Source organism: Pristiophorus japonicus, chromosome 2 (genome assembly GCF_044704955.1).
Source record: "Pristiophorus japonicus isolate sPriJap1 chromosome 2, sPriJap1.hap1, whole genome shotgun sequence".
Classification (NCBI taxonomy): domain Eukaryota; kingdom Metazoa; phylum Chordata; class Chondrichthyes; family Pristiophoridae; genus Pristiophorus; species Pristiophorus japonicus.
The window spans coordinates 54,025,164-54,040,234 of record NC_091978.1 but is presented as its reverse complement, the minus strand read 5'-3'; the positions used below and the strand labels follow the sequence as shown (position 1 = coordinate 54,040,234).

Sequence of the window (15,071 nt, the reverse complement as noted above, 5' to 3'; positions counted from 1 at the left end):
TATGGTTCCCTCCACACTGACCCATTAAACATTCACAAGACAGATACAGCAGCGGTGAGAGTAAGGCTCCCTCTACACTGTCCCGTCAAACACCCACAGGACAGGCACAGCAGGAGTGAGATAAAGAAAAAAGAACCCTTGCCACCACACCTCTCTTCCCCGAAGGTGGCTGGGTTCAGTTCTAATATAAAAATAGAAAATTCTGGAAATCTCAGCGATCCGGCAGAGAGAAAAACAGAGTTAACGTTTCATTTCATAAGAACGTAAGGAGTAGGAGTAGGCCATACGGCCCCTCGAGCCTGCTCCGCCATTTAATACGATCATGGACTCAGATCCACTTCCCTGCCCGCTCTCCATAACCCCTTATCGGTTAAGAAACTGTCTATTTCTTGTCTTAAATTTATTCAATGACCCAGCTTCCACAGCTCTCTGAGGCAGCGAATTCCAGATTTACAATCCTCAGAGAAGAAATTCCTCATCAGCTTTAAATGGGTGGCCCCTTATTGTAAGATTATGCCCTCTAGTTCTAGTCTTCCCTATCAGTCGAAACATCCTCTCTGCAACCACCTTGTCAGGAATCTCATAATCTTATACACTTTGATAAGAACTGATGACCCATCGTCAGTTCTACACTCACTCGTTCCCCTCCCTCTCGTCCCCTGAAGGTGCTGACTCTGCCTTAGTTCAGTTCTACACTCATTGGTTCCTCTCCCCCATCTCCCCTGAAGTTGCTGACTCTGGCTGGGTTCAGTTCTACACCCAACTGATCCTCTCTTTCCTCCCCTTCCCTGAATATTGACTGTTTTATATTCAGGCCTGGGCTGCACTCACTGTTTCTAAAGCCTTCATCCTCCCTGGATCTGAAGGCTAGGAGAAGCATTCTGGAGGGTCTGGGTAGCTGGGATTGTCCTTGAGTGTAACTGCAGACATGAGAACTAAAATAATCTAGTTAGAAAAGAGAAAAGGCCCAAAAATTGAATAGTTGGTAACTTACATCAATTAGTCTCTTATCTTGGAGAAATCAAGGAAGGACATAACTAAATAATGACATTTATCCAGAATATTAAACTGCAGTCCAGTTACAGACTTACTAACAGCAGCAGAAACAAACACGAATGAGCAAAATGAACATGGTTCAGTCCTGCATGTGATCAACAGCAGAATCCAACCCCTGTACTCACAGGTGAATGCGCTGGGTGGGGTGAGGTGGATAGTGTTCACTTTTATATCGGGGCCTGGGGTCACACTTGGTGTCTGAAGCCCGTGTCCCCCACGGGGTTTATTAACCCGTTCTCTCCAGCCTCCTCCTACCTGCTGTCGCCGCTCTGTCGCCTGCAACACTCCCTCTGGCCGCGCATGCTCAGCACACAATGTCCGGCAATCAGCCTGGGCTGGGCCTGTGCACTGAGCTCCTCTGATTCAGATCGAGCTTATTCTGCAATAAACACACAGCATGCTGGGAATACTCAGCAGACTTGGCAGTGTCTCTACACTGTCCCATCAAATACTCCCAGGGCAGGTGCAAATACAGAGTAAAGTTCCCTCTACACTGTCCCATCAAACACGTGCAGGGCAGGTAAAGCACAGCTTTAGATATAAAGTAAAGCTCCTTCTTCACTGTCCCATCAAACACTCCAGGGCATGTACAGTACAGGTTAGATTTAGTGTAAAGCTCCCTCTAACAAGTTCCCTGTAACTGTCCAATCATACACTGCCAGGACAAGTACAGCACAGGATAGATACTGAGTAAAACTCCCTCTACATTGTGCCATCAAACACTGCCAGGGCAGGTACAGCATGAGTTAGATGTACAGTAAAACTCCCCTACACTGTCGCATCAAGCACTCGCAGGGCAGGTACACGGGCGTGTTACCAATACCTTCCCTGGATCCCAAGGCTTGGAGAGCCACCCTGGAAGCTATGGGGAGCTCGGACTTGACCGTGAGAGTAACCAACGGAAAGAAAACTGAAATAATCCTCAGTAATAAGGAGTTAGTCGTGGCTGTGGTAGCACTCGTCTCAGTAGGTTGTGAGTCAAGGCCACCTCCACAGCCTTGAGCATTAAAACATTCCAATTCTGTACAGAGGAGTGCTGTCAGAGGTGCCGTCTTTCCCATGAGACATTCAACCGAGGCCCCAACTGACCTCTCAAATGTGCGTAAAAGATCCATGATAGTAAGAAAAGGAGAGTTCACCCCGGTATCCTGGCTAACGTTCATCCCTCAACCAACATCATTGAAACATATTATCTGGTCATTAGCATATTGCTGTCTGTGGGAGCCTGCTGTGCACAAATTGGTTGCTGCATTTCCTACATTACAACAGTGACTGCGCTTAAAATGTACTTCACTGGCTGTAAAGCGCTTTGGGATGTCCTGAGGTGGTGAAAGGCACTTTATAAATACAAGTCTGCATTTAACAAAAGGAGAAGACTCAAAATGGAACAGTCGGTAACAGGACATCAATTAGTCTCCTCTTGGAAAAATCAAGGAATCGACTCACTGTATGTAGGAAACAAAGCTGATTTATTTGACAGTTGTTTGACACAGGATGCAGAAAAGATTTAAGAGAGTGATTCCAGGGATGAGGGACTTTAGTTACATGGATAGACTGGAGAAGCTGGGGTTATTCTCCTTAGAACAGAAAAGGTGGAGAGATTTGATAGAGGTCTAGGCAGAGTAGAGAGAAACTGTTCCCATTGGTGGAATGGTCGAGAACCAGAGGACACCGATTTAAGGTGATTGGCAAAAGAAGTGTAAGGGGAAATGCGAAGGCTTCTCCTCCCACAAGCGGGCCCCCTGATAGAGGGTCGACGCTCGCCCCATGTAACAGCCCCCGGAGTTAGCAGACAGACGAATGGCAAGGCAGAACGATCTTTTATTACGAACGTCCGGGAACACCTCTCATCACAGCCGCCTGTGAGTGGAGATGCTCCACGAACAGCACAACCATACAAATTTTATACATTTCAAAAACCCCTCCGTTCCCTGATAAGACCTCCCTAGATCTCTAATTGGACTACCTTATCAGTGCTACTTCTCTAATTGGACTACCTTATTAGTGCTACTTTGGATTGACAGGCCAAGACCCTCGTGACCACCTTAGGCCGTGACTAGAATGACTTCATTAGGTCAGAATTTGTTGATTCTCCTTGATGTCCGTGAGTCTGCCTAGAGCCTCTTCGCAAGGTCTTATCAATGCTTGTTTAGGTTCTCACATCGTATCTTGTTGGAATATTATTGAATTAATAACTTCTGGAGCCTTGGTACTGGAATGTACAAGGCCAAAGAGAGGCCTTTTACCTCCATATGGGTCGGTGCAGGAACCAGCACTTTAACCCATGTCCCGCTGGTACCCCTAATGCCAAATTTTTCTCTTACAAGAAGCAAAGGCGACATGAGGAAAATCTTTTTTACTCAGCGAGTGCTTAGGATCTGGAATGCACTGCTTGAAAGCAGTGGTGGAAACAGATTCAATCGAGGCTTTCAAAAAAGGAATTGGATAAGTATCTGAAGGAAACAATTTGGAGAGCTACAGTGATAGGGCAGGGAGAGTGGGCCTAGCTGAAGTGCTCTTGCAGATATCCGGCACAAGCCCGACAGGCTGAAAGACCTAGTTTTGTGCCATAACCATTCTATGATTCTATGATATCCAGAAAATTAAACTCCAGGGGTTAATTCATCATCATCATATGCAGTCCCTCGGAATCAAGGAAGACTTGCTTCCACTCTCAAAATGAGTTCTTTGGTGGCTGAACAGTCCAATCCCCAATACGAGAACCACAGTCCCCGTTTAGGTGGGACAGATAGTCGTTGAGGGAAAGGGTGGGTGGGATTGGTTTGCCGCACGTTCTTTCCGCTGCCTGTGCTCGATTTCTGCATGCTCTCGGTGACTAGACTCGAGGTGCTCAGTGCCCTCCCGGATGCACTTCCTCCACTTAGGGCAGTCTTTGGCCAGGGACTCCCAGGTGTCAGTGGGGATGTTGCACTTTATCAGGGAGGCTTTGAGGGTGTCCTTGCAACGTTTCCCCTGCCCACCTGAGGCTTGATTGCCATGAAGGAGCTCCACATAGAGCACAAACTTTGGGAGTCTCGTGTCTGGCATGCGAACAATGTGGCCTGCCCAGCGGAGCTGATCAAGTGTGGTCAGTGCTTCAACGCTGGGGATGTTAGCCTGGTCGAGGACGCTAAATGTTGGTGCGTCTATCCTCCCAGGGGATTTGTAGGATCTTGCCGAGACATCGTTGGTGGTATTTCTCCAGCGACTTGGTCCATGTACTAACAACAACAAACCCCAACTGTCAGAATGAAGTGTCCTGGATGTGATTAACAGCAGAATCCAACTCCTGCAGTCACTCGTGAACTTGCCGGTGTCTCAGCAGGTTCGATGACTGAGTGAATCCTTTCCCACACTCGTAGCAGGTGAATGGCCTCTCCCCAGTGTGAACTCGCTGGTGTTTCATCAGAGCATTTCTCCTTTTAAAGCTCTTCCCACAGTCAGAACATTTAAACAGTCTCTTATTAGTGTGAACAAGTTGGTGTGCTGTGAGCAGGGGTGACCGAGTGAATCCCGTCCCACACAAGGAACAGGGAAATGGTCTCTCTCCGGTGTGAATACGCTGTTGAGCCAGAAGCTCGGGTGAATTAGTGAACTCGCTGGTGTTTCAGCAGGTTAGACGACTGAATGAATCCCTTCCCACAAATGGAGCAGGTGAACGGCCTCTCCCCAGTGTGAATTCGCTGGTGTTCAGTGAGTATTGATGACTGAGTAAATCCCTTCCCACACACAGAGCAGGTAAATGGTCTCTCCCCAGTATGAACTCGCTGGTGTACAATGAGGCTGGATGACTGAGTGAACCTCTTCCCACATTGAGTGCAACGAAACGGCCTCTCCTTAGTGTGAACTCGCTGGTGTGTCAGCAGGTGGGATGACTGAGTGAATCCCTTCCCACACACAGAGCAGGTAAACGACTTCTCCCCAGTGTGAACTCGCTGGTGTACAACGAGGCCGGATGACTGCGTGAACCTCTTCCCGCATTGAGAGCAACTGTACGGCCTCTCTTCAGTGTGAACTCGCTGGTGTTGAATTAGTACCCAAGCAGCTTTAAAGCTGTTCCCACAGTCAGAGCATTTAAAAGGTCTCTCGTCAGAGTGAGCTCGCTGGTGTGTCAGCAGGTTGGATGACGAAGGGAATCCCTTCCCACACACGGAGCAGGTAAACGGTCTCTCCCCGGTGTGACTGCGCCGATGCATTTCCAGCTCAGATGGGTAATTAAATCCCTTCCCACAGTCTCCACATTTCCATGGTCTCTCCATGATGTGGGTGTCCTTTTGTCTCTCCATGATGTGGGTGTCCTTTTGTCTCTCCAGGTTGGACGATCAGTTGAAGCCTCGTCCACACACAGAACAAGTGCACGGTTTCTCCCCACTGTGAATGGTGCGATGTTGTTTCAGGCTGTGTAACTGGTTAAAATCCTTTCCACAGTCAGTGCACTGGAACACTCACTCGGGTGTGTGTCTCAGTGCTTCTCCTGTCACTCTGATGTATGAAATTTTTTCCCCAGACAGAACGAATGAGCATTTCACCTTCTACTTTGAAAAGCTGATGATATTCAGGTCCTGATGAATCGAGTGACTCCGTCAGATCTTGACATGTTTGGTTCGAGTTTCCCGTCTGCAAATCCTACCCTTCTAATACCCTGTAAAAGGAGTTTACAAAAGTCAGCACTGGTAGTGCAGGATAGAAATTCAGAACAGACAATTCTAGTTTCTGTGGAACATGCCTTCCTCTCTTGTTCCCCCAAAGCTGTAAATCCCCCTCCCACACACTCTCCCTCCACTCTATATGGAAATCCAAACCCATCGTACCATCTCCAACATTTCTTTCCTCCACCCTCAGTTTTCTCTCCCTCTATGCTCTGGTTGGGTTCAGTTCTTAACCTGCTGTGTGCAGAGTGAGAATAAAATTAATGAGGCAATGATTTTCTCTCCTGGTCACTGGGACATGAAGCCCCGCCCACACTCTGCTCTTGTATCAAGATGGCTGCGGAGGCGCCGTAACCCAGGATTGTTGCCAGGGAGAAAGCCACTAGCAAAATAGCCACACAGGCAACCAGATTCCCCCCTGTCCAAGATGGCAGTCAGTTACTCTGGGCGGGCGGACCCATCAACGCAGTGCATACACTGGACCTGCGGACTTTATTCAGGGCCTCTAGGCTTTTATTCCATCAGGTAGGCAGATAGTGCAGGAGTCCCCTGAGTGCATCTCGCTCTCCAACCAATATTCTGTTGAGTACTGGTAAGGGCAATGGTTCCTCCTGGGAGTACAGCCAGAGCCAAATCCACAGCACCAAGGGTGGCTCAGCTGTACAGGGGGACAGGGAACGGGGTGGGGAAGGAGGAATAAGAATGGGAGAGCAATAGTGGTAGGGGATTAGCTAGTTAGGGAACAGACAGGTGCATCTGCAGCCGCAGATGTGACTCCAGGATGTTATGTTGCCTCCCTGGTGCCTGGGTTAAGGATGTCACTGAGCGGCTGCAGAACATTGAGGGGAGGTCGTAGTCGATATTGGTACCAACGACATAGGTAGAAAGAGTGATAAGGTCTTGCAGGCAGATTTTAGGGAGTTAGGAAAGTGATTAAAAAACAGGACCTCAAAAAATTTAATAATCTCTAGATTACGCCCAGTGCCACACGCGAGAGTGTATAGAAATAGGAGGATAGAGCAGATGAAGAGATGGTGCAGGAGGGAGGGCTTCAGATTCCTGGGGCATTGGAACTGGTTATGTCGGGGGTGGGATCTGTACAGGCAGGATGGTTGCACCTCAACATTTACAATATATATTAATGATTTGGATGAGGGAATTGAGTGTAATCTCTCCAAGTTTGCAGATGACACTAAGCTGGGTGGCAGTGTGAGCTGTGAGGAAGATGCTAAAAGGCTGCAGGGTGACTTAGACAGGTTAGGTGAGTGAGCAAACGCATGACAGATGCAGTATAATGTGGATAAATGAGAGATTATCCACTTTGGTGGCAAAAACACAAAGGCAGATTAAGAAAAGGGGAGGTGCAGCGAGACCTGGGTGTCATGGTACATCAGTCGTTTGAAATTTGGCATGCAGGTTCAGCAGGAAGTGAAGGCGGCAAATGGTATGTTGGCCTTCATAGCTAGGGGATTTGAGTATAGGAGCAGGGAGGTCTTACTGCAGTTGTACAGGGCCTTGGTGAGGCCTCACCTGGAATATTGTGGTCAGTTTTGGTCTCCTAATCTAAGGAAGGACGTTCTTGCTATTGAGGGAGTGCAGCAAAGGTTCACCAGACTGATTCCCGGGATGGCAGGACTGACATACGAGGAAAGACTGGGTCGACTGGGCCTGTACTCACTGGAGTTTAAAAGGATGAGAGGGGATCTCATAGAAACACAAAATTCTGACGGGACTGGACAGGTTAGATGCAGGAAGAATGTTCCCAATGTTGGGGAAGTCCAGAACCAGGGGACATAGTCTAAGGATAAGGGGTAAGCCATTTAGGACTGAGATGAAGAGAAACTTCTTCACTCAGAGTGTTATTAACCTGTGGAATTCCCTACCGCAGAGGATTGTTGATGCCAGTTCATTTGATATATTCAAGGGGGAGTTAGATATGGCCCTTACGGCTAAAGGGATCAAGGGGTATGAAGAGAAAGCAGGAAAGGGGTACTGAGGTGAATGATCAGCCATGATCTTATTGAATGGCGGTGCAGGCTCGAAGGGCCGAATGGCCTACTCCTGCACCTATTTTCTATGTTTCTATGTAACAGGGCCAGAACCAATATCCTTGGGTGGAAAAGCAAGTTGTGAGGACACAAAAAATCTGCAAAAGGGATATAGACGGGCTAACTGAGTGGGCAAACATTTAGCAGATGGAGTATAATGTGGGAAAGTGTGAGGTTATCCATTTTGGCAGGAAAAGTAAAAAAGTAAATTATTTTTTAAAATGGAAACTACAAAATTTGTAGTATAGAGGGACCTGGGGTCCTTGTGCATGAAACACACAAAGTTAGTATGCAGGTACTGCAAGTAATCAGGAAGGCAAATGGAATGTTGGCCTTTATTGCAAGGAGGACAGAGTATAAAAACAGAGAAGTCCGGCTATAACTGTACAGGGTATTGATGAGGCCACACCTAGAGTATTGTGTGCAGTTTTGGTCTCCTTATTTAAAGGAAGGATATACTTGCATTGGAGGCAGTTCAGAGAAGGTTCACTAGGTTGATTCCTGAGATGAGGGGGCTGACTTATGAAGAAAGATGAAGTAGGTTGTGCCTATAATCCTTGGAGTTTAGAAGAATGAGAGGTGATCTTATTGAAATATATAAGATACTGAAGAGGCTCGACAAGATAGATGCAGAGAGGATGTTTCCACTCACGGGGAAATCCAGAACGCGGGGGCATAGTTTAAAAATAAGGGCTCGCCCATTTAGAACTGAGATGAGGAGGAATTTCTTCTGAGAGTCGAGAATCTGTGGAATTCTCTGCCCCAGAGAGCTGTGGAGGCTGGGTCATTGAATATATTTAAGGTGGAGGTAGACACAGATTTGTGAGTGATAAGGGAGTAAAGGGTTATGGGGAGCAGGCAGAGAAGTTGAGCTGAATCCAAGATCAGATCAGCCATGATCTTATTAAATGGCAGAGCAGGCTCGAGGGGCAAGGTGGTCTACTTCTGCTCCAAATTCTTATGTTCTTATCCTCTTGGGGAAGTTTGCTAGTGCTGTTGGGAAGGGTTTAAACTAATTTGGCAGGAGGATGGGCACCAGGATGTAACATTAGAAAGGGGAAATAAAGTGCTCAAAGGATTGGGAGAGGCAGAGAACGCTAAAGTAAGAAATAGTGAGGTTATTAAGTGGGGCCCAACTAAAAGAAAATACAGGATGGTCTAAGATGGGTTTACAGTGTATGCATGTGAACGCACAAAGCGTAGTAAACAAGGTAAGTGAGCTGCAGGCACAAATAGCCACATGGAAACATGATGTTGTGGCACTAACAGACCTGGTTCAAGTCATCCTTGACTCTGAGGAACTGCCTAAGAAGAAGAGGTTCAAAGGGCCGGATTGGGTATTAAATATTCCTGGTTATAAGGTTATATAAAATCTGACTGCTACAGCTTCGATAGATATGTGAAGAGAAAAAGATTAGTGAAGACAAATGTAGGTCCCTTGCAGTCAGAATCAGGTGAATTCATAATAAGGAACAAAGAAATGGCAGACCAATTGAACAAATACTTTGGTTCTGTCTTCACTAAGGAAGACACAGATAACCTTCCGGAAATACTAGGGGACCGAGGGTCTAGCGAGAAGGAGGAACTGAAGGAAATCCTTATTAGTTAGGAAATTGCGTTAGGGAAATTGATGAGATTGAAGGCCGATATAATCCCCAGGGCCTGATAGTCTGCATCAGAGTACTTAAGGAAGTGATCATAAATCTAGGTTGACACTTCAGTGCAGTGCTGAGGGAGTGCTGTTGGAGGTGCCGTTTTTTGGATGAGACGTTAAACCAAGGCCACGTCTGCTCTCGCAGGTGAACGCAAAAGATCCCACGGCACTATTCCGAAGAAGAACAGGGGAGTTATCCCCGGTGTCCTGGCCAATATTTATCCCTCAGTCAACATTTAAAAAAACAAGTTTATCTGGTCATTATCAAGTTGCTGTTTGTGGGAGTTTGCTGTGTGCAAATTGGTGCCACGTTTCCCACATTACAAGTGATATACTTCAAAAGTAATTAATTGGCTGTAAGGGGCTTTGGGACACCCTGAGGTTATGAAAGGCACTATATGAATGCAAGTCTTTATTTTCTTTCTTTATAGTATCATAATGTTTAGGTTAACTATGGAAAAGGACTGTGAGCAATCGAGTAAAAATGTTTAACTGGGGGTAGGCCAGTTTCAGTGGGATAAGAACGGATCTGGCCTGGGCAAACTGGAATCAAAAATTGGCAGGCAAACCTGTAATGCAACAATGGTCTGCCTTTAAAGAGGAAATAGTTCAGGTACAGTTGAGGTGCATTCCCACCAGGGTGAAAGGCAGGGCAACTAAAGTCAGAGCTCCCTGAATGTCAAAACAGATAGAGAATATGATGAAGCAGCACATATGACAGATGTGAGGTTGCTAATACATCTGAGAATCAGGCTATATATAGAAAGGTCAGAGGAAAAGTGAAAAATAAAGTAAGGGGGGCAAAGAGAAGGTATGAGAATAGAATGGGAGCCAATATAAAAGATAATCCAAAAGTCTGGAGTTTAGAAGAATGAGAAATGATCATATTGAAACATACAAGATTCTGAAGGGGATTAACAGGGTGGATGCTGAGAGGTTGTTTCCTCTAGTTGGAATGTCTAGAACTAGGGGGGGACAGTCTCGGGATAAGGGGTAGGCCATTTAAGACAGAGATGAGGAGGAATTTCTTCATTCAGAGGATTGTGAATCTTTAGAATTCTCTGCCGCAGAGGGCTGTGGGTAGAAACATAGAAAATAGGTGCAGGAGTAGGCCATTCGGCCCTTCGAGCCTGCACCGCCATTCAATGAGTTCATGGCTCAACATGTAACTTCAATACCCCATTCCTGCTTTCTCGCCATACCCCTTGACCCCCCTAGTAGTAAGGACCACATCTAACTCCTTTTTGAATATATTTAGTGAATTGGCCTCAACAACTTTCTGTGGTAGAGAATTCCACAGGTTCACCACTCTCTGGGTGAAGAAGTTTCTCCTCATCTCGGTCCTAAATGGCTTACCCCTTATCCTTAAACTGTGACCCCTGGTTGGGAACATTCTTCCTGCATCTAACCTGTCGAAACCCGTCAGAATTTTAAACGTTTCTATGAGATCCCGTCTCATTCTTTTGAACTCCAGTGAATACAAGCCCAGTTGATCCAGTCTTTCTTGATAGGTCAGTCCCGCCATCCCGGGAATCAGTCTGGTGAACCTTCACTGCACTCCCTCAATAGCAAGAATGTCCTTCCTCAAGACCAAAACTGTACACAATACTCCAGGTGTGGCCTCACCAAGGCCCTGTACAACTGTAGTAACACCTCCCTGCCCCTGTACTCAAATCCCCTCGCTATAAAGGCCAACACGCCATTTGCTTTCTTAACCGCCTGCTGTACCTGCATGCCAACCTTCAATGACTGAGGTACCATGACACCCAGGTCTCGTTGCACCTCCCCTTTTCCTAATCTGTCACCATTCAGATAACAGTCTGTCTCTCTGTTTTTACCACCAAAGTGGACAACCTCACATTTATCCACATTATACTTCATCTGCCATGCATTTGCCCACTCACCTAACCTATCCAAGTCACTCTGCAGCCTCATAGCATCCTCCTCGCAGCTCACACTGCCACCCAACTTAGTGTTATCCGCAAATTTGGAGATACTACATTTAATCCCCTCGTCTAAATCATTAATGTACAATGTAAACAGCTGGGGCCCCAGCACAGAACCTTGCGGTACCCCACTAGTCACTGTCTGCCATTCTGAAAAGTACCCATTTACTCCAACTCTTTGCTTCCTGTCTGCCAACCAGTTCTCAATCAACGTCAGCACACTAGCCCCAATCCCATGTGCTTTAACTTTGCACATTAATCTCTTGTGTGGGACCTTGTCGAAAGCCTTCTGAAAGTCCAAATACACCACATCAACTGGTTCTCCCTTGTCCACTCTACTGGAAACATCCTCAAAAAATTCCAAAAGATTTGTTAAGCACGATTTCCCTTTCATAAATCCATGCTGACTTGGACCTATCATGTCACCTCTTTCCAAATGCGCTGCTATGACATCCTTAATAATTGGTTCCATCATTTTACTCACTACCGATGTCAGGCTGTAATTCCCTGCTTTCTCTCTCCCTCCTTTTTTTTTTAAAAGTGGGGTTACATTGGAGTGGAGGGTAGCCATAGGAACTGATCCAGAGTCTATGGAATGTTGGAAAATGACTGCCAATGCATCCGCTATTTCCAAGGCCACCTCCTTAAGTACTCTGGGATACAGACCATCAGGCCCTGGGGATTTATCAGCCTTCAATCACATCAATTTCCCCAACACAATTTCCCGGCTAATAAGGATTTCCCTCAGTTTCTCCTTCTTCCTCGACCCTCTGACCCCTTTTCTATCCGGAAGGTTTGTGTCCTCCTTAGTGAATACTGAACCAAAGTATTTGTTCAATTGGTCTGCCATTTCTTTGTTCCCCGTTATGACTTCCCCTGATTCTGACTGCAGGGGACCTACGTTTGTCTTTACTAACCTATTTCTCTTTACGTATCTATAGAAGCTTTTGCAGTCTGTCTTAATGTTCCCTGCAAGCTTCCTCTCGTACTCTATTTTCCCTGCCCTCATCAAACCCTTTGTCCTCTTCTGCTGAGTTCTAAATGTCTTCCAATCCCCGGGTTCGCTGCTATTTCTGGCCAATTTGTATGCCACTTCCTTGGCTTTAATACTATCCCTGATTTCCCTTGATAGCCACAGTTGAGCCACCTTCCCTTTTTTATTTTTACGCCAGACAATTGTTGTAGTTCATCCATGTGATCTCTAAATGTCTGCCATTGTCCATCCACAGTCAACCCCTTAAGTATCATTCGCCAATCTATTCTAGCTAATTCACGCCTCATACCTTCAAAGTTACCCTCCTTTAAGTTCTGGACCATGGTCTCTGAATTAACTGTTTCATTCTCCATCCTAATGTAGAATTCCAACATATTATGGTCACTCTTCCCCAAGGGGCCTCGCACAACGAGATTGCTAATTAATCCTCTCTCATTACACAACACCCAGTCTAAGATGGCACCCCCTCTAGTTGGTTCCTCGACATATTGGTCTAGAAAACCATCCCTTATGCACTCCAGGAAATCCTCCTCCACCGTATTGCTTCCAGTTTGGTTAGCCCAATCTATATGCATATTAAAGTCACCCATGATAACTGCTGCACCTTTATTGCATGCACCCCTAATTTCCTGTTTGATGCCCTCCCCAACATCACTACTATTGTTTGGAGGTCTGTACACAACTCCCACTAACATTTTTTGCCCTTTGGTGTTCTGCAGCTCTACCCATATAGATTCCATAAGAATTAGGAACAGGAGTAGGCCATCTAGCCCCTCGAGCCTGCTCCGCCACTCAACAAGATCATGGCTCATCTGGCCGTGGACTCATCATCCACATCATCCAAGCTAACGTCCTTCCTAATTATTGCATTAATCTACTCTTTAACCAGCAATACTACCCCACCTCTTTCTTTTTATTCTATCCTTCCTGAATGTTGAATATACTTGGATGTTGAGTTCCCAGCCCTGATCATCCTGGAGCCACGTCTCTGTAATCCCAATCACATCATATCTGTTAACATCTATTTGCACAATTAATTCATCCACTTTATTACGGATACTCCTTGCATTAAGACACAAAGCCTTCAGGCTTGTTTTTTTAACACCCTTTGTCCTTTGAGAATTATGATGTAGTGTGGCCCCTGCTTGGTTCCTCTGTCCTTCAAACTCACTTTCTTCACTTTTGCTTTCTAATTCCAACTTTACTCCCCTCCCTACTGAATCTATTCTCAGGTTCCCATCCCCCTGCCAAGCTAGTTTAAACCCCCCCCCACAAGGATATTAGTACCGGCTCTGTCGAGGTGCAACCCGTTCAGCTTGTACAGGTCCCACCTCCCCCAGAAGCGGTCCCAATGCCTCAGCAAACTAAACCGCTCCCTCCTGCACCATCTCTCCAGCCACGCATTCATCTGCTCTGTCGTCTTATTTCTGTACTCACTAGTTCGTGGCACCGGGAGTAATCCGGAGATTACTATCTTTGAAGTCCAGATATTTAATCTCTCTCCTAGCTCCCTAAACTCTGCCTGCAGGACCTCATCCCTATTTCTACCTAGGTAATTGGTCCCGCCATGAACCACGACCTCTGGCTGTTCATCCTCCCTCCTCAGAATGCCCTGCAGTCGCTCAGTGACATCCCTGACCCTAGCACCAGGGAGGCAACATATCATCCTGGAGTCACGTCTGCAACCACAAAAACACTTGTCTGTTCCCCTGACTATTGAATCCCCTACCACTATAGCTCTTCCATTCTTCTTCCTCTCCCCCACCCCCTGCAGCTGAACCAACTTTGGAATGTTGAGGGGGATGACTTATCAGGAGGGAGCAGCAGCAGCCAAGTTCATGGCACCATGGGCAGCTCTGCTACACAGGAGGGCAGGAAAAAGAGTGGGAGAGCTATAGTGATAGGGGATTCGATTGTAACGGGATTAGATAGGCGTTTCTGAGGCAGCAACCGAGACTCCAGGATGGTATGTTGCCTCCCTGGTGCAAGGGTCAAGGATGTCTGAGGGGGTGCAGGACATTCTGAAAACGGAGGGTGAACAGCCAGGTGTCATGGTGCATATAGGTACCAACGATATAGGTAAAAAACGGGATGAGGTCCTACGAGACGAATTTAGGGAGCTAGGAGCTAAATTAAAAAGTAGGTGGGACCAGTACAAACCTGGGCAGGACCGGAACCCATGTCTTCAGGGGAGTGTTTGCTAGTGCTGTTGGGGAGGAGTTAAACTAACATGCTCATGATTATTGCTGTACCTTTATTGCACACATCCCTTATTTCCTGTTTGATGCTGTCCCCAACCTCACTACTACTATTTGGTGACCTGTACACAACTCCCACTAGCGTTTTCTGCCCTTTGGTATTCTGTAACTCCACCCATACCGATTCCACATCATCCAAGCTAATGTCCTTCCTTACAATTGCATTAATTTCCTCTTTAACCAGCAACGCCACCCTGCCTCCTTTTCCTTTCTGTCTATCCTTCCGAAATGCTGAGTACCCTTGGCTGTTGAGTTCCCAGCCTTGGTCACCCTGGAGCCATGTCTTCGTGATGCCAATCACATCGTATCCGTTAACTGCTATCTGCGCAGTTAATTCGTCCACCTTATTCCGAATACTCCTCGCATTGAGACAGTCTTCAGGCTTGTCTTTTTAACACACTTTGACCCTTTAGAATTCTGCTGTAAAGTGGCCCTTTGTTTTTTGCCTTGGGTTTCTCTGCCCTCC

At 46.5% G+C, this 15,071-nt stretch overlaps 1 protein-coding gene across 4 annotated transcripts in view; it reads right to left on the bottom strand.

The window, feature by feature from the left end:
- Positions 1–2,859: 2,859 nt before the first annotated feature.
- The window catches only part of LOC139238099 (zinc finger protein ZFP2-like), a 34,810-nt gene continuing 22,598 nt past the window's right edge, over positions 2,860–15,071 (bottom strand). For all 4 annotated transcript variants that reach the window (XM_070867459.1, XM_070867460.1, XM_070867453.1 and 1 more), the window contains one exon: positions 2,860–5,698. In XM_070867459.1, the coding sequence (XP_070723560.1) occupies positions 4,644–5,342 (699 nt within the window). In that variant the 5' untranslated portion in view covers positions 5,343–5,698 and the 3' untranslated portion in view covers positions 2,860–4,643. The remainder of the gene's footprint in view (positions 5,699–15,071) is intronic.